Raw genomic sequence first — 21,157 nt, 5'->3', positions numbered from 1 at the left:
CAAGTCTTCCATTGGTGGTCTCATTAGTGACTTATACTACGTATCTATTTACTAGCCTTAGCATGATGCAATTACATGAAACCTTCATGGTTCTCGAACCTTATTATTAATATATTTTTCAACATATTATTAAAATGAACTACAAAAATACGAACGGAATTTTTTCTCTCTCCGTTAGAAAAGATAGAATCAGAAGATGTAGCGATATAATATTATTTTAATACTTTAAGATTCGAGATTAACATTCCTCATGTGTCACTGATATGAATTTAAGAAGTTTTCGGTCGTTTAATATCGATAATATATTATAATCTTCTGTCAGGATCAGGTAATAAAAAGTTAAAATGAGCCGAAACGTTTAATAATAAATTATGTATATCTGAAATCTTTACAGATTATTTACTTTTGCGCACCGTCTACCGCGCTTGACTCGTATTCGCCGCCTTTGTTACTATTATTACCTATTTCACGAGTCTTATTCCTTTAACTTTAAAAAGTTAAAAGTTACATAAAATTAAAAAGATTAATAACGTGTAATCTTAGTTATGTTTAAATGAGACAAGCTTTAATTTTAACTAGTTATGTTAAACATATTAACTCTTAAACTTATTAATTTTTCTCTAACGAGTAAAATTTTTTTTTTTTATGTTTCGTTATACAAGCGCTTATACTTTTCTATAAATGATAATATGTGCCACTTACGTGGAAACATCGCGGTTGTCCTTCGATCTCTCTCTATAAATTTTATTATTTTTAAATAATATCATATACACGATTAATAATACAACTTTTCCTTCTATTGGCAAAAATCATATTTTATGTGGAATAATTCGGTTAAGTAATTAATTACCTTTTTTCCGTTTCTCCATACTGTTAGACTCAGAAATATTTCAATTATAAGAAAATTAGATTCTTTAGAGACAAAGGTATCATGCATAACATGATGAAATAACGTACATTATAAAATGTCATATCTTATTTGATAAAATCTCCGAAACTTATCAAACGATAGAGATATTTTCTGAGCAAAATTTACAATATTATTTGAACAAATTCCTTGTATTGAGCCTATTCTCGATCATTGCGCATTACATTTGCCATCTGCAAGTAAACGGATGCATCCTCGAAAGGTCTCGCGATCTTTGATACTCATTCTTCACGTACATCCCCCCGGGATTACCAGTCGGCACGTACGTTAAAAGACAACGCCGGTCGAAGAAAGGGGTTGGTCTCGACATTAAAAAGAGTTGGCCCAGATTTAAGGGCAGGATCTGGTCTACCATTGGCCGATATCTGGAGCGGGACCCAAGGGTGGATCTGTTTCTCGATCTCACGTGGCTCGGAAGCTCCGCCGGTCGCGAGCCGGGTTCTTATAATTCAAATCGGAATTCTAGACCAACGGCCATCGGGCACTTTGAATCTCCGATTATGGTGGCTGGTACTTGGAATTCAGATCGTTTCTGGACACGGTCCAGGAATGTGCAAAGCGCTCACGTACGACGTAACGGTGAAACGATCGCGCGCCCGAGAGAAGAATCCCTCGCGATCGTTTCGAGCTTCCACCATCGGCCCGCGTCCTTTCGTACACGCGTACTCATTTCACTTGGCGATTTTTCTAACATCGGCATTCATCCTATCGGTTGCAGGGTCGGACATCGCGACGATGGCTCAACTGGACGAAAGAACGATCGATGCGAAATGGACCGCTCGGATGAAAAAGATGAGTGAGTACTCTGCATGATATTTTGTGTGACACGCATGCTTGCGCTTACGGGGTGCTTAGTTTGGAAAACAATTCCGCTTTTCTTCGTACATTGATAAACAAATTAAGAAACATACATTACGATATAAAGTATGTCAAAGATCAGTATGAATCGTAAAGCATTATTATTGAAATGTTAATTATATTTTAGGCAGTTTGCCTATAATTAGATACCTTGATGAGTTTGTATTTAATCTGCTATTTACATCGAATAATTTTATTCTTCGAGCAATACATTTTTCACAGAAATATATTACACATTCTGTCGGAAAGAGATAGAAAATCTCTTTGATTTTTTAATGCATGCTTTTTATCGAAAAAATTTATATTTAAAACTTGGGAAAGAGATAGTTTCTTGTTAACATTTTTATTGATTTTTTTTTTATATCTCTTATATATCTAATTGAAATCAATTAATGACGCGTTGTTCTTTAAAATTTCTTCATTTGTGCAATAATTTCTTGGAACAAGTATCTGTATCCCAAACAATCGATGTGTAGTTTTCCGATTAAAAAGTAATTCCGCTTATGAACGGAATCGTATAAACAAATTCAATTCCCCTGATCTCGAAGGAATGCATTCATTTTTACATTTGCGAGGAAAGTACAGTTAAAAATTTTGAAAAATTCATGACTTGAATAAACAATTCTGTAAGCACTACATTTATGAGATTTGTTAAATCCAAATGATAAAATTTAATTTATCAGTATTGTTCTCGTCTACCGTCATTTAAAAGTGCGGATATAAATATAGATGCGACGTAAAAGAGGCGTCCTTCTTTATTTGAAGAAATAATGCAATATTTAGGGTGCGTTATTTCGGCGGAACCGTATGCTAGAAAATTTCGTGATGAGTCATCGGGTACTCTTTCAAACCCTCGACAATACGTATCTCGATATGCGTGCAGACACGCACTCCGGAAAGCACATGATTCACCGAACAAAACTCACAATCGGGCAATCTGCATTAACGATGCACCGCCCGGTTCTGAGTCCACCGTTTTCTCTCTGCGTGCTCATCCTCCGCTTTCCTCACTTTGTCCTCTTCTTCTTCCTCTTCATTCCTCGCTACTATCTACCGTTTCTGCACGATTGCCCCGTTAGACGCTGACATGGCCCGTGACCACGTACGCCGATTACTGATATCGCTCGTGAACCAATTCGCTTGGAAATATATCTGAAAGCCAACCGCTTCTTCGATTCTCTCGCTCGCGATTTATATGCCGCGTTTCTTTCGAAAACTAATTTTCAGGTATAGAAATGCATTAGAATAAATATATCAGATCACTTTTCTAAGTAAGATTATTAATCTAGTCTAAGTGAGATTATTAATTTATATGTATATAATTTGAAGTTGAAAAGCTTCGCTTCTTTGATGCGAATTTCACAAGTTTATTGTAAAGGTGCTAACGAGAGAGCTGTCAGACTTTAAAAAACAAAATAAGACCTGATTTTTCCTAGATTAATTGTGAGAAATCTTTACCTGCCTCCATATTCGAATCGCGTTTCTTTTGTACGGAACAACCAGATTTCTCGTGCAACCACTGAAGCACAAGAAAATAAATATATATCAAGAAATAACGGGGCTTTATAGAGATAGAAGTGCTTGTACTATCTTAGAAATTGAGAAACATGCTAACATAATCCATTTCTTAATTCGCAAATGCATTATACATTTTTCATTGTTTACTTCTTATATTTAAAGGGCATGAATATAAAAATTTGAAATATCGAAAAATAGCTACTTCATAATTTTTTTTTTATAAACTCTTAAAATATTTTTTATTTAAATACGTGTGTAATAATTAGTAAATACTTCAGATAAATTTATATTAATATTTGTTTATTTATGTAATATTTATATTTATAATTGGTTAAATTACATTGTAATTTATATTGTAATATTTATATTTGTGTTAGTTACAAATTTTTGAACTTATTAAAAAAAAAACTGGAAAATTACTAACAATGAATAATAATGTGCATAAAAAATTTACAAAGAAGATTTTTCAATTAATACATCAATAGTAATAATAAAAGAAATTTCTTATATTTGACTAAAACAGTTAGAAACTTAATATTCTAAACACAGGTAAAACACATGTTACAGAACAGTCACGTAAGGGGATGTACTTCGGCATGAAGGTTGTCAAGCTGGATTTCGTATCTCAGTACTTTCTTTACAGCTAAATTCCGTTTACCTAAACTTAGACATCTAGTACAAATAAACATAGGTCACGTCAAAATGCTCGGTTGCTCAAAGCTTTATGATTTTTATGACAGGAGGATACATAGAGTTTCATGTGCGTCTAAAAATGAGAGGAGAAACGAGTAAAAGTTTTGCCCAGTGTCCTTAGCATTCAACTGATTTCAAAATCATTCAAAAAAATTATGTTTATTGATATATTATTTTTTCATTATTTTAACGCAAAATTTTTCTTAACAATTAAATTATCAAACAAAACATTCTTGTATCGAGAAACATAAATTTTTAATTTCGTATATAAATTTGTGTATACGTTATATTTTTATCAATTAATTTTTCCAAAATTATTTTATTAATGTTGCCAAACGAAAGCATAAAACTTAAAAATATTATATAAAAAAATGTAAAGAAGATTTATTTTTGAGTGAATATTTATTCTTTTTTTTCTTCTATCTTCGTATTTATTTATTGAAAATATTTGCATAACAAAATATAAGTTGTGTCTAACAACAAATATAAATTATGCATAAAATATTGATTCAACAATTATTATCGAGTTTAATCAAAGTCCATAATACATAATATTATACATTCCCTATTTTCTTCTTACTAGATTTTATACTAAATCCTACAGATTTAATCTTTTTGACCCAAGGTCTTTCGTTCATTAATATTTCAAACTTTGGAAAGAAATACATTTAAAAAAGATTGGTTTCGTTGGAGAGCGTCACCGATCGAGACATTGAACGCGCGAGCGGTGTGGAATTGTTCGAGCAGAAATGGCTGGTGAACGTACGAGGAAATTTTCCGGAAAACAAGCGCGCTCTTGGCCACGGCACCATAGCGAGCCGATTCAGGAAGAGAGAGGCTGGGCTCTATTCGATGTTTGCGGATACGATCAGCGCACGCGTTCTCAATATCACTCGCTGAGTGCAGCGTGCAAAAATATCATGATATATGAAATATGCCGATTCAACGGTAAACTTTTGAATTAAAGTTTGAAACTATCTTTATTTTACAAGAATCATTACAAAAGTAAAGTTATGCTTGAACTCTAAAAATCTGATGCAATTCTAATGTCTCGAAATTAAATAAATCGAACGTTTTAAGAGAAATTTGGAAGAAGGCTATAAATTTGAGTCATAAAATACTGTCTGCCTTTCCAAATACAAGATAATAGACATTATTATATATAAAATTATCTTAATATAATTTACATAAGAGTTGATAAGAGAGGTTACATTAAACAAAATCAATATAATTTAAATTTGACCAAGACCTCTTTTGTTATCTAAAATGTATGCGCGTCGTTGGAATCTTTCTTGAGAACGATCAACATCATAACAGATAAAATGTCAAATTTCATCTTATATAAGCGTTACACGGAGATTCCACGAAAGATGCACTTGTGGATGAGGAAAGTCTGGTGAGATTATTTCAGCAATCTTGATGGCAGGACAGATTGGTCGTGCCATTAATGAGCGGCATTGTGCGCGTCGTATCCGCGCGAGTGTCCAGTCCAGGTTACGTAAAGCTAGACGCGTTTATTGCACAGCAAACTTTTGCTAATTAGCGCGGGAGAAACCGGCGACCAGCCAGCCGAGATACTCGTACGCTCGCGCATACGTGCGTTCGCGCTCGCTCGAGCAAGCGTAGAGCGGATACAAAGAGGAGAGACGCGTACGATTTCTGCCTCGTCAAACTAAGTACATTCGTCAATTTGACACGATGAATCCGTCAGCAAGCTACATTCTGTCATTAAAAGAATTTAACGTATCCCAGATTAATTGATAAATAAATTTAATTTTTAGCTCGATGATCTTGACAATTTGTTAAATCGGCGGAATGAGAAAATGTTTGTTGTTAATTACATACGTGCGAAGAAGTGTTTTGTTGCCAGGATATCCTGCATTTAATTTGGTTTTCGTCTGTGTGGTCGCTCTCGCGAGTGATTCGTTACGATATGCGCGCTTTTGGCGCGTACCCGAGAAAGTCAGGAGATGCTTCTTGATACCCTCGCGACGTAGCGCAAGTGTGCGACCTGCGCTACACAGACACCTGCAGACTCGGCGCTAGATGACCGAAAAATCACAAGAGATTAAAAACCAACGTAATAATTCGGTTTTCAATAAAAATGGGATTGTTCTTAATTCTTTCTCTCTCTAATCTCGCACACAGAAAGAAATAATTTGTTAAATTTTATACTGTAGCAAAATCTATTAATAGTTATTATATGGACAGCAAAGGAATTATCCATAATTTTTTAAGAGTTTATAAAAAAAAATTACGAAGTAGTCATTTTTCGATATTTCAAATTCTTATATTCATGCCCTTTAAATATAAGAAATAAACGATGAAAAATGTATAATGCATTTGTGAATTAAGAAGTGGTTATGTTCTTAACTAATGTTAAGAATTATTAATTAATATTTGTTAGATATCAGTTTGTTAAAATTACAAATTATTCTCTTGCGGGAACAAATTCATTTTACGAGCAATAGTACTTTTGCGCCAAAAGCAAAAATGTTTGCTAAGAATAACATTATTTTGCTTTAACAGCAAATTAACTTAATTGTAAATACAAATACGCTCAACAATTTTTTTTCTATTTTATCGACAAAACACATTCTGATGTACTAATGAATAATTTCTGAAATTAGTTTTGTTAACTAAATTTTGTCGCTGCCACTATGAATATGCAATAGCAAAGGCAATTTTACTATAACAACGAAATTACTTTTCACCGTGTATTACCTTATCATTTATTACTGCAAACTAGAATTTAATGATAAATTTTAAAGATGAAGACAAAGTCAGCTTGAACGTTAGAAACATTTTTGCTGAACCTATTTCATTTTCTTGCAATGTCACATTCGCTGTTATTAAATTCAAACAATATTTATATCTCTTTTTTTTGCATTTAGAACGATGATTTAAAAAAGGTATCCTATACTATTTCTTTTTAATATTCTATCTGCGATTTCGCGTCTCTGTTTCAATTTACTAACCCACATCAGAATTCATATCGACGGACTATGACTTTCGCTCTTTCTTTGGTACCGATTTAATCCGCGCCTGATTATACGTATGCAGGCGTGTGTGCGCTCGTAGGTAGCAAAAGCGTGTCGGTGCACGCGGATTGGTACACACGTAGAGGCGAGCATACGTAAGAGCATCACGCAGGGTGGCTCATCGGAGAGGAACTAGGAAAGTCTCGAGTGATGAGGAAGCGCTTTTATTTACGACTTGAATTCGTCGGGTAACGAAGGCACGCTTCGCGATTGACCGATAAGACGATGATGAAGTCCGAAATGATCGAGTGAAAGATGGCACGAGCCAGTGCTATTTTTTTTTTCCTTTATTCGTTATTGCGTATCATCAAGGATAACAATGTTTCAACATAAAATTGTTTCAGCAATTTCTGGTATATTTAATCACAATGGTACATTTTGCGCGCACGAAATTATCCGTATATAAATAAAATCTCTAGCACAATCGCTTAAAAACTTTATAAGAAGATGTATAATTGTAATATTATTAATGTTAAAAATCGAAAGATGACAAATGGCCCTTGGAAAATTTATAAGAAGACGCGTACGAATCTGAAACATTTTTTTCTCATTTGTTACATCACAAATATATAGTACATTGTTGTTTCATTATGATACACTAATACATTTTTAGACTCACGAGAACTCGCTTCCGTTTTAATTCCACGAACGTTAGAACGGTTATTAAATTTATAGACTAATTTTCTTCCTGTATCAACGAAGGAAACGATCCATTTTCATTTGGATGTGCCTATTTACAAGTGAATCGAAGTGCGGGTGGTGATCGCGAGCATGTATCTAGTGCTTTTTAGAATATGACTTCTCTTCCGGCAAGGAAAAGAAAACGCGCCACTGATTTATCTCTGGCCGCTCATTTCACTCTCGCCTCTGTAACGCGTTTTACATAGATTCTCACTGCTCGCTGGGCTTGTAATTACACGCATTGAAAGGCAACGCCTCACTCTTTGATTCCCATATACGCGTAATGTCCGGCATAATGCTTTATATCGCTGGCTTTCCGATTAATTGCCCGCAGCTGCAATTACAGTCCAGCGAGAAATGCTTCTCCTTCCCTATATGTATGCATCAAGCTGTGTACAACAATCGGTACGTATTTCTAAAAGCCGCGAAATTATGTGAATGATTATTTTTAAATCGTTTCTTGTGTTGCAAAAGAATGCAAATGACGAATTTCAAGTCTGAAGCTTATTGTTAGTATTTTATTCGAATTTTTCATTTCCTAAAATATTTTTAAATAATTTTTTAAACTATTTAATATACTATATATATTTATTTATTGCTTCTCCGATAAAGCTTTGTGTAAAATAAATTAAATATTAAAACGTTTGAAAAAAAAAATCAAAAACTTTTTCTCTAGAGGAAAAAAGCAGAATATTACAACTCGTTTCAATTCTATTTGATGATAAATATAACAAATTTGTTTTATATCAACCCGATATTATCTTTACATCGACTCAACGCGAAGACTGTCGAAATTAATGTTCTTTTTCTTACGTTTATACATTTGCATGGCAATTGGTGCACGAGCAATTATCCCACGCTCAAAGATTGGACATCGGACTCAGGGCCCAAGTATCTTACGCGATAATGCGTACACAGTTGCGACACTCACGTACGTCGATACTCGCTGTAGTACTTACGCAAACACGCATGAAAAAGAACGTGTTGTACGTCGTTATCGCGGGCACGGTACGACTCGCCGTGGGTTAAATTAGCCGGTCTCGTTATGCCTCTTAAAGGTCGTAGCATGTACGAGCGAGTTTTAAGAAACTAACGAACCTACGGAACACGGAGGCGGTTCCGCGCGGGACGCTCGCGAGAGTACAGCCGAGAGTATTACGTAATTTCGTAATTAAACGCCGTAAATTCTATCAGCTTGGACCCGAGCTTCCGCTCTCCGTTATACGACGTCTCCCTGTCGCTCTTTCCCTAGAAGGATGATAAGTACTGGCATAATCGTTTAATAGCATTTGCTAACGTGTGTATGTCACATGGAGCTACATGGCGTCTTTATGAAGGCTGCCATCGATCTTTAATCTTTTTTTTTCTCCTTTTTTTTCTCCTAAAAAAATTAGTTTTAAATCAACAATTCATTGCTTCATGCATAAAAAATATAAAATCTTGAAACAATTTGATAACAAAATTTCTTCATGTTAACAAATTATGTTTGTTCAAGATTAAATTAATAAATTCTTTCAAGAAGATTTTATATTTTTGCTTATATATAAAACAATAATATGTCGATTTGATACTAATTTTTTTTGTGTATATGTGAAACTCTTTTTACTCGTATTATGATTTCTAATCAATTTACATGACTAATAAGTTAAGTTACTAATATGAGATGCTTAATTTTTAAAAGCATAACATTTCTATTTTGAAATTAAATTCAATTAAATTTACTTTTTATATTATCAGAGCTCTATGTAATTTTCTTTCAAGAAATAAAAATCTGATAAAGGAAGGATGATAAATGAAGCAGGATGCGGTGTTCTTTCTAAAACCACGTACCTTATTTTGGTTATCTGGGTGGTATAAAGACAGAGATCTTATCATATTGAATAACAATAAGCCCACGATTTATCGAAGAAGGACGTCCTTCCTCAGTGTAGAACGTGAATATTTTATGCAAACTTTACTATTATAGTTCCATAATATTTTACATATCTTTACTTGTGTCATATGTTTCCTTACTAAAGAGCCAAAAGAGTATTTAAACAATACTGAATTTTAGTAAAATATAAAAATATATAATAATATTAAAAAAATACACAAGTTTTATAAATTTTTAAATAATAGAATTTTATTGTATAATAAAATTAAGGAAATAAAAACTGACGAAACGTACGTTACAAAAAAAAAAAAAAATAAATTTATATAATAAAGAAGAAAGTTGAAAAATCACGAGAATTCGAAAGAAAACTTTAACACGGTTCTTGCATTCGAGCGCATTCTGTGGAACAACATTCATTTTCTACAATGTGGAATTTCATCTCAAATTCAGAGATACTGTCTGCTACCGAGCGAGTAGCCGTCTCGTCGTAGATAAACATTTCCGGGAGAAAACCATAGGATTCTTCTATGATGACGGACCGGTTGGATAAGGAGCAAAAACAGGAAATAATGCTCGAATAGGGGAAGAGAAGAAGGTGCACGAGTCGCAACGAGCGCGCACGTGCGTGATAAGTGTCGCGCCCTTTTTACTGCTGCGCTCGTGACCTCTCCTCATCTCTTGACGGGATCGTTTCTTTCGGGTCCGTTTGCCCAAGTTCGAGATCGGCCGCGGCGGAGTCGTCGACGGGGTCGGCCAACGGCACCGCGCGACGTCCAACACGTGCCGTTTGACCGCTTCATAATTTTGTACCACTTCCTGCTGCCGGGCCCGCCTTGGCTCCTCTCGTGTCTTGTCTCGCCTCCGTTTCCTCTTCCTCGGTCTTTTCGATCTCCGTAAGAGAAGTCGAGAAAAAGGAAATGACGTATCGCGCATAACAAGCGGACTCGGTTGGCTTTGTGCTGGTGACATGTTGCGAGAAAATCCGCCAATTCGACAATAAGGTTTGGCACGTTGGCTTTGTAACGTCGGCAAAAGTCGTAGAGAAACTTTCGTTGAATAATCTTCGATTAATTTATCAATTATCTTTTATTTCGTTAGTTCAACGAAAATTTCTTTACGATATTTTACATATAATAAAATTTATTATAAATTATTTAAAGAAAATAGATTAATTGAAATTGCAATTAAAATAATATTTATACAGTAAAAGATATTTTGTATTTGTGCTAAAACTTGGTTGAATTTTTAAGATCCTCAAGTATTAATATAGTGTGATTGTATTATTTTGATATTTAATGCTAAATTAATATTTCACACATTTGTAATTAATATTTTTTTAGTAATATATAAATAAATGAATATAAGTAATAACATGAAAAGAATGTAATTTTAAAATGTAAATTCCAAGATAAAACATATGTGTTAATTTAACATGTTGTAAATGTTAATTTTATTAAAAAGATATGCTTTTACAATTTGCTTTTAAATTGTGTAAAAATGCTGCGTTACATTTTTGTGTTAATTTTTTTTTACATATATGTATATATATTTGTGTTCAATTTTAACATATTTATTTTTTATTTAAATTAACACGATTTTGGATAGATATTATTAAAAATATATTAAATATATTAAATTTTACACACATAAATTCTTTTACTGTGTAAATAAAACTCCAACTTTTATTGATTTTGGATGAACCCTTTTTGGACGCGTTAAGGATTAATTTTATCATAACATTTAATATTAAAATATTAACTTAATATTAAATGTTATGATAAAATCAATCCTTAATGCGTCATACACAGCACTTTGCATAAATTGGCGGAATATGTTAAAAGTTTATTGAACTGCCGAGATTGATAGAAGATGTAGATAAAGCAACAAAAAGTCGCGGAGCTATTCACACTCGAAATACATTTTGCGAATACTTCTCCTATTCATTATCTATTAAAACACTTCCACTCTTATCCGCCGAACGTCGTTTGCGACTGTTGTTCTTGCTTCCGTGCGGCTCCTTCCTCTTCTCGACGAGGCTTACAATCAGAAGAAGGAAATGACGCCCGGCGCATAACAATCTGTCGATGCAACCTCGCCCGGGACATTGTAACTTTTCTCCCCTTAGTGTTTTGCAAGTATTACGTAATGGACCGATCGCGCAACGATATCGACGTTTCTTTCATCGCTTGCGTCAATTAAAAGTCAGTTCTTTCGAAAAGTAATCTGTTGACGGTGCGATTTATCTTATCGGGGAAACGTAATTTAATGAAAGAGAAAAATCCAAGAACGTTGTGTGTGGTCAGGCACGCTAAATTTAGACGTAATGTAATTAAAGTTGATAGTTTATAATAAAATTTGCACTATCTCTCTGCACTATTTGTGCTGTGCGTTATAGAAAAGGGAAAAGATTTTAAATTAATTGCAACTATTAAAATCGTAATAAGTGTACTTCTTTTTCTCTTTTTATGTGCTTGAAAAAGAGAAAGTAAGAGAAAATAAGTAATTTATGTAAAATATTTATAAAAATAAGGGAAGAGATCTTTTAACGAGAGCTTTCCACAGAAGCCCAAAAGGATTCCAGCGACTTTGTCGTAAAACTATAATGCACCTTTCGGGATCCACATTTTTCTGCGGAAACGGATGAGATGACGAGGTTACAAGAGACGGTGCCCCCGTCCCCGTTCCCGCGCGTCTCTTCCAACGAAGAGGCTCGTAGAGCCCAAGAAGGAAATGACGCTCCGCGCATAACAAAGTGTCGATACGTCAAGCCCCTGGCACCGTTGCTTTCCACGAGTGACATGTGACACGCATTACGCGACAGATTGGTATGGACGTGCATATCGGAAATTTGATGTCGACGATCGATGGTAATCTCACGGCGGCGATGTGCGGCAGACGCCGAGATAACTTTGCGACGTCGCCGTGCAAATAATTACCTTTTTTACGGGGAGAAAAGAGAAACGCTGCGATTTCTATTATTATTATTACAATCGTTCTTTCCTGAATTTCCTGCCACTTAAATATATTTCATTATTACACTTATATAATAATACTCTTACCGTTATCAATTTTATCACGATATCTCATATTATGTAGATTTATTACATTCAATTGGTTCGATATCGATTATTAAATTACCCGCAGATATATAGATATATAGTTTTTTTCCCCCGAGTTGGGTGGATTGTATGTACATACATAGTACCGAATATACGGTATCGTGCATGTTAAATGCCATTGTGTCTATATACTGTATTTCAATCGTCATTCAGCTCCAATTATACTTCCTGAAAGATTTTTGACGTTGAAAGATCACGGCGGGTTTCCTGTTGCTAGCACAGCGACACCGTATCCGCGCTGTATAGAGATCGGTGGATGTGACGCCTGCGAGTGTATTGTTTCGCTATACGCATACATCTCACGACGTTCAGATCAAATGACGTGGACCTTGCGCAATCTGCGGCTTCGTCGCCTCGTCTTTCGGCTTCGGGATGCTCCGAAGGTCCGGAAGTCCGCGGTCTTCGGTGGAATTCGCTTATGCGAAGCCAGCCAGTGTAAAAAAAAAAAAAAAAAAATCGATGAGAGCGCGATCCTGTGCATCGACACACGCACGTCACATTCACGCGCGTGCCTGCTTTCTGATGCATCAGTTTCTGATTTCCGAGTGCACTGGTGTACGCGCGCGCGCGCGCGTCTGTACAATCTTTCTGAATAATAAATCTCAAAACGTACTTGTATGCGCAAAAAAAATTCTTGATTCAATTTTTTTTTAAATCTTATACATTATGTAAGATAATTTTTTAAATCATGATTGAGGTGAGGTGTGATGATAAACCTTACTATAAGTCAACACAGTTTTATTTTCACAACTGCTCTGTGTCTGTTACTAAAACAAAGTTCTTTTTTTTTGATGATTTTGGTAATTTTATTGATACAGTTTGGATCGAGACAAATTTCATTTGATATATTTTTAAAAGATTTATATTATTACTATTGCAATTTAAAACCTAGAATGTTAGGTTGAAATTAAATAAATTCAAGTTGCAGGTTTTAATAAAATCTACTTTAGTGATCTCGCTACGAATTTTTAGCCCTGTTTCCTTTTATTATTTTTTTTTAATAAAAAAATTTTAAAACAGTTAGCGACGAGCTAAAATGAAAATGAAAATGTGCATAGCATTTTTTAATTTTATAAAAATTCTCTTTGTGACACGTCATATTTTTCTGTTCTCCTTTTGCAGCATACAAACGTATTTTATTCTACTGATTCCTAGCGTTATTTCACTTTCGTTCCTGCGCGCTTTTATGATAGTTACATATAATTATATCAAATTTCTCCGTGCTTATTCAGGAATACGAATCATCTTCTTGGCAGTTGCGTCGTATCGCGTTTCGACTTTACAATTTCTGCAGTTGCTGAATTACCTGACAAGAGGCGAGACGTTTCTCTCCCTCTCCCCCTGAGATTGCGAAATCATCCGTCGCGCTTCCCGTGCATTGGTTTCGGATTTCCGAGCGAGTCAACGCGAACGGGCACTTTCTTTATTCGCGCGCGCGCGTGTGCGTGCACGCCGCGATGCATCGCGTGGGTGTGTACGCAACGCGCGCGCTTTACAACGTCGCGTCGTGGCCCGTCGTTGCTAAGGAAAGTATTTCAAAATTGCGCAAACCCGTGTCTCGTGTGACAATGCGGAAAGAGAACGTTGCCGTCGCCAACGACGAACGCCGAGAATCGGATCACCGGAGGGAGTGCAACTGCAGCCGATGGCGAAACTCCAAATTTTCCATTCGGACAAATTCCTCGTTCCGAAGTCCGACGGATACCGCAGGCGAATCGAGCGTGTCATTCAAAATCGTTCGGGAATGCGGAACGAATTATTTTCTAATCTGCAAACTCAGAGAAAGAAGTCGTATCGGCAACTGGAAGTTTGAGGACAAGTAGCGTCTCAACTGTATATTACGAAATTATAATAAGAGCAATAAGTAAGTTGAACTAAGAAAAGCACAGTAACCGTTTATTAGATAACTATAGAGAAATAGAATGAACATGAAATGTTAGGCGACAGAAAAATTGAACCGACTGAAATTCGAATTTAGAATCTTTCGTTCTTACTTCCAGGATGCCACACCCTATACAACTGCTCGGATTTTATAATTATTTCGGTTATATACTTAACTGTGCTTATATACTTGTATAAAATAGTCGAGGAAAAATATATTATTAATGCATAAAGCGTATTGTAATAAATAATTAATTGGTTATTATGGCCTCACATGTCAGCGTGATTTCTTCATTTAAAAAAAAAGAGAGAGAGAGAGAGAGAGAGAAAAACAGTTGTCTAAACTGGAAAAGTGTAATTGTAGTATTTTATTTATATGAAGTATGTAAAACTGCGTAATGTTGAGCCACTATTTCACTATCAATTAATCGTACACGTAAATTGTTGCAGTGACTTAATTTTTTTTTTAGAGTATGTAGTTCTGTGTTGTACTTTAATTCTTATTACCTAGTAAAACTATAGTAGCAGATACCTCACTTTCAGAATGTTGAAATTACAGTTGCCAAAACAACTTTATTTTCTCTCAGTGCAGAAATCGAGAAATTGAATTCAAATTGAACCTATTGAGCTAAATTAATTAATTCCATAAAATAGAAAATACAAATCGGTGAAGTGTTATAAATGAATTGTTTTCTATTGAAATTAAGAAATTTATAAAAAATAGATATATGTGATTGATCTGAGATTTCGGTTAGAATGTCAAATTCTCGAAATCGTTCGGAAAGGAGAAAAACGGCTGTGCAATAGCCGCACATTCCCGAATGACGAAAATCAAATATTTCGAGGTTAAAGATAATATTTTGAGATATCCGGTTCAAAAGTCAGATCAACTTTCTCCGATAAATCTGAAGAGAGAATTCGTAGCGCGGGAATTTGTAAAGCGACGAATGAGAGAATTATATTGTTCGCCGTAAAATTTGACCGATTCTAGAGCGTGCCCTTTCAATCTGCTTCAGCAACTCGGACGTATTAGCAAAATGGCCAAGTAATCGCGGACAATGTCAACGATTACTCGCTTTCTACTCTAGAACATTATCTTTATTATCTAATCCTATATCCTTATTATCCAGGATTTCATATAGATACAGATAAACTGCGTTGACCAGCGGAGATAAATCTAGTCTCTCCAACAGAAAATGTGACGGACACGTAAGGGCCAGTTTCACAACCTCTGGTTAACTCAACTGACCGGTTAAGTGTCAACCGTGATTGGTTATTTCAGATCAATTCTACTTAACGACAAATACGATTGGTTAATTCCGATAGAAAAATCAGTCGATTAATTTAATCAAAGATTGTGAAACTGGCCTTAAAAACGATAAGCAAGAGTCCCTTTATTTTCTTCAGCGTCCTGCCGACATCTCGCATGTCTTTCGTAACAGAAAAGGACAGAGATGGATCTCTCTAGATAGCGCAAGATGAAGGAACACATCTCGTAAAATCGGCGGCGTATATTCGCCCGCTGCCGCCCCCGTCGTCATGTAATGCGTGTGCGTGCACGCAGCTACTATTACTGTAATAACATGTTTCGCGAATTTATACGATGAGACACATTTGCGACAATAAGTAACAGAAATGAGTGTAACGTTATGGTAATAACGGGGGGCCGACTCGAGTGAGGCAGATAGAATTCGCGGACATGAGGATGACAGAAGCCTCGCGTGTGCGAACCGCGTTTTCCGAAGGTAACTATGTTGGCGTTGCGTTATCGGGTTACGCGATCGCACGTAGGCTAACGACACTAGGTGCTCGGGATGAAATAGATTCGCACGATTAAAACGATAATCAGCGCCATAATCGACGCGACAAAGCATTTCGTCTTGTTCCCTCCTTGTCTCTCTCGCGCATCTCTCGTTAATTTGTCGCGCTAATTTGACAAATCACCCTTGCTCTTTGAACGAAGAATTTACAAATTTATTTTTGTACATAATGGCGCAGAAAGTATCGTACGATCCCGTAGGAAAACGCATTAATTTTCTCACTCAGGACTAATGCGACGCGCAATCTCAAATAAAATGACGATAAATATTCAATTTTAATTAAATTTTTTTTTTAATAATTTTGTATCACTCTAATTTAAGGCTTACTTTTTAATAATATGTTTTATTTATAATATTAGTTAGCCACGATATGGAACGTCGAATAGACGCTCTAATTCGTAGCGCCCGTATTAAAAAAGGCAGGCTCGCATAATTTCTTCTTCTTCCGTATTTCCTCGCTTTTTATTTTTAACGCGGGATGTAGATAGAAACCGACGGTGTACAGGCGGTACCGTAATATTACAAAAAAAAAAAAGTTACGAGAACTGAGCTAATGAGAAGGGGAAGCAGGGGAACAGAATCTCTGACCGTGAGAGAAGATCGCCGTAATCGTGATTAAACGAGTTTTAGCATTTTCGTATATCTTATGAAATCTCATTTATCTACTCGGCGCGGTGTTTCCAAGGTTACACTTCGCGAGGTGAAGTACACGCGTGCGCTGTAACGCGTATCGCGTGTAAAAACCGACGGAGGTAGTTCGAACAGCCGACTTTTATCCCCGCGACGAGCTTTGAACTTTTTCTTTTTTCTTTTTTTACGATTTATACCGTCGGAACGAGACTCTCGTTGCTCCCAAATAAAATTCCCCATTCCTCGCGATTGCGAGACGAAGATAACGAAGAAATGTTTAAGGGCTGTGGCAAACAGAAAGAGACGTTCAGCGCTCTGTGTGATAATAATACTATCTTCAATAGCGTTTCATTGTTTCCTCCATTTCACGTAGTTACTTATTCATTGCATGTCTATGTATCACACCATTATCTCGGAGATGTATAATAACTCATTAAGGCAAGCTATTTTCTTCGGATTAAGATTGTATCTCCGATACAATCGCAGCCGAACATCACCCACTGACAATCATCTTCTCCGTTGAATTTCCGGTTGTTTCTTATAACGCCAGACGGAACGAGGTATCCAGATCAATCTCGAATCAGAAGCTGGAACAAATTCTGCTCTAGAAAAGATCGATTCAGCATCGCTTCGTGTCGCGTCGCATTAATAATTGTTACTTCGTATAATTCAGCTTTCTATATGTCGCACGTAGTGCGCACTTATAAAAAAACGCGACGCTCCGAAACGCCCAACGTTAATCCAGAACGGCTCGGCCCTGGCGAGTATCGAATCGCGGCGCATCCTCCGCGCGCGTGGGAGGAGTAGATGAGGAGCAAGGAGAGAGAGCAGCGGGAATTGATTTGCGGTACGGTTGCGCGAGCTAACGACAGGAGGAAGCGGAGAATCGTGCCTCCGCGGAGCAGAATCTCCGGGCGTGAGCGGAAAATCGGCGTACCGTGAACGCAAGAGGCATCTCGCAAGAGTGCCTCTCCGCCGCGGCCCGCTCGACCCGATGCCGCGCGCGCGGCATCATGCGAGGAGCGGCGAGGAGCAGCTCGCATGCGGCCACAAAGAATTATTACATCTTCGCGGTCTGGTGCGCGAGCGACGAGGCAGCACTGCTCTTAGTCATGCTATATCCAAAAGTGGATTCTGAACACTTGACGGCGGGGCGTGCGGCAGGAAGCCGGCACGGCCAACTCGACGGAGATACGTCTCTCCAGGAATTTTACAGAACAGAGGAGATCGAGATGCTTTGTATGCCTACGAATACCAGCGTCCCTATTGTGTGAAGTCTCAGTTTCTAACGTTAAGGCCGCTATTCAGAGTCGTAAATAATTTTTAATATTTTATTAAATGCGTAATTAATGATTTTTGTTTTTACAGCAAAAGTTATTATATTTTGCTCCAGTTTTAAATAAATAACTTGCAAACGATTAAGTGGATCCAAAATGAATTTTTGTACAAATATTTATTAGAATTTCAGTAGTACATGTGAAAATTTTGATTCAATTGGTAATGCTGCTTCCTCATTAAATAAGTACTGCAAAACGCAAATTTACATGAGAATCAAGAGTAAAGAAAAAATCAAAACCACTCAAATTTTATACGGATATTCAAACGTAATACTAGAATATTCTATAAAATTTTTATATTTTTGTACCTTGGTACTAAAAGGGCCATTGTCCAAAATTGCCAAATTCGAGTTTGGCCCTTTTTACAATAGTGGCTCTCATTTAGAGTTCATTAATGTATATAACTCGAATTTGGCAATTTCGGACATTGGCCCTTTTAGCACTAAGGTACAGATTTTTGGCAACGTTTTGGGATATGACCCATCCTTAAATTTGCCAAATTTCTTATTGGCTATTTTGGGGGACTAAGAAGGAATATTTTTTACGAGAACAAGGATTATATATACGTTTCTTTTCTTACGCTTATACCTCGTATATAGATAGCGAAATTCTTGACACGCCGCATAATTTCCACGAAGTTCACGGAGATTAGTCAGGGGTCCAAAGATAAGACTGCGCTCGAAAACTCGAGTGTCCCCGCGCGCGTATATCATTTTATCCTCGTTGTTCACCGAATGTTAAACAAGAATGAAATGCTACACGGGGGTACACTCGAGTAATGTTACTGAACGCAGCTTAACGCGGAGATAACGGGTCTAAAAATTTATTTCCAATCGTATCTCGTCAAATAACAGAATCGATCGGGGGGCCGAAGCTCAGGTTCCTGAAAAAAATCACCGAAATCAATGACGACGAAGCGTGGACGAAACACAAGTTTGTAGAAAAAGCGATTATACAGTCGTACTCGGCGGAGCTTGTCGACAAAGAACAACCGAGGCATGAAACTAGTCCGTCTTCAGTTTTTCATTGGCCAACTGAGCCAGCCCGGCTAACCGGGCGCGATAACGTGCAACTTCGAGCCGGACGGCTCTTACGATTAGACGATGCAGCATCTGCGTGGCCTCCTCTCGGCACCTGTGTACACGAACGCATATTATCTTCTCGCCGCGAAAGAACACGCCTTTGTCATCCGTTCGACAAACTCGCACACGCGCGTCGGCCACGCGCTCTTCGGCAGCGTATCTCTCCTTTCTCTCTCTCTCTCTCTCTCTCTCTCTCTCTCTCTCTCTTTCTCTGTCTCTGTCTCTGTCTCATCACAGCTATGTGTAACGATGAGAATGACGAGTATCGAAATATTCCTGCGAACGAGGTTGAGATAAGGAGATAATCGCGATGGCGGGATAAATTTAATCGCCGAGACCGCCGAGAATCTTTTCGCTTACGCGATCTCGCGATCTCTCGTAAATAAAATGTGCGTAAATAAAATGTGCATCAGGGGCAAGTGGATTACAGGTGTGCAAATAACAGACGCGACACGGGGAGATGAGAAAAATAATGCGGCAGGCACGTGCACAAATTCTGATAGCTCCTTGGGTCAGATAAATGCGATCGCGTGGCAAAGATTACGCGTGACTCTTTCTGTCTTCGCACGGAACATCGCAGAAATTTTATCGTTGTTATCGATATAAATGTGATAAAGTTACTTCGTTATTAGAGGCCACTAGCGGAATTTCATGCTTGACATTTACGAGCGAAATCCGCACGATCTTTCACGAGTGAAATTTAAAATATAGGACGGGAAAGCCCTTCTGCTTAATTCTCTATCTCTCTAATTTTCTATTCACGAAAATGTTCGTAAACATACATGCTGACGCGATTAAAATCTGTCATTAAGAAAATTGCGTCTTAGCTCGGACCTATGATATTCATTTCACAGTTTGTTTTAATCGGGGAGTACAATTTTTGATGAAAATTTAATTTGCTTAATTGATTTTAAATTAATTAAACTTACAAGTTAATAGTGCGAAATCAGACTTTAAAGTGTATAAGAAATAATCCTTGTCTATTAAATAGCAATTACTTTCTTATCAATTAAATTAACAATTATTTTCTGGAGCAAATAATATAAAAATCAATTGATTACTAAGTGAAAGTTAGACTAGTATATAAGCATACAGATAGTACATATGAGGTCTAACAAATGGGGGACATTAACCTAGTAAGCAAAAAACGGTAAAGTAACATTTAGAAAAGTTGATTACACGTATTTTTTTAACGTTTTAAAATAATATTATATAAACATTTCAAAAAGATTACGTAATTTTTTTCGAAACATTGTTGAAATTATTTCCATGTTCACGATCAAAGTTTGTTTATATTGATATCGTATACAACGTTAAATACGTTATATTTTGAAAACCGTACATTGTAATAAGATGATAACAATGATTTTATGTTTATTAAAAAATTTCTGCTGACTCAAAGCAACGTTATATAACGTGTATAAAAAGCATTTGAGAAAAGTCAATCAACCATAGCAAAAGAAATTATTCTATAAATGTTATTGCCGTTACATTCGTTATATCCTTCACTTTCTTTTTACTTTTTTCCACTAATATGTATATTGAATCGGTTCTCTATTTCCAAGTTTTTATGATTCACTTTTCTAAAATGTTCCTTATCTGAAGATCTTTAAATTTTTTTTATATAACGAGTTATACAATTGTGGCTAGTCAAACAAATTCCAAGGACTCTTCCAGTTACCGTGTCCTGAATGAA

General features: G+C 36.3%; 1 protein-coding gene across 2 annotated transcripts in view; it reads left to right on the top strand.

Moving 5' to 3' along the window:
* The window catches only part of LOC105202066 (ras-responsive element-binding protein 1), a 111,984-nt gene that overhangs the window by 53,577 nt on the left and 37,250 nt on the right, over positions 1 to 21,157 (top strand). For both annotated transcript variants that reach the window (XM_039456390.1, XM_039456394.1), the window contains exon 2: positions 1,647 to 1,724. In XM_039456390.1, coding sequence (XP_039312324.1) covers positions 1,664 to 1,724 — 61 coding nt within the window. In that variant the 5' untranslated portion in view covers positions 1,647 to 1,663. The remainder of the gene's footprint in view (positions 1 to 1,646; positions 1,725 to 21,157) is intronic.

Source organism: Solenopsis invicta, chromosome 1, assembly GCF_016802725.1.
Source record: "Solenopsis invicta isolate M01_SB chromosome 1, UNIL_Sinv_3.0, whole genome shotgun sequence".
In the NCBI taxonomy this organism is placed as follows: Eukaryota; Metazoa; Arthropoda; class Insecta; order Hymenoptera; family Formicidae; genus Solenopsis; species Solenopsis invicta.
This window is presented reverse-complemented; position numbering and strand designations above follow the sequence as displayed.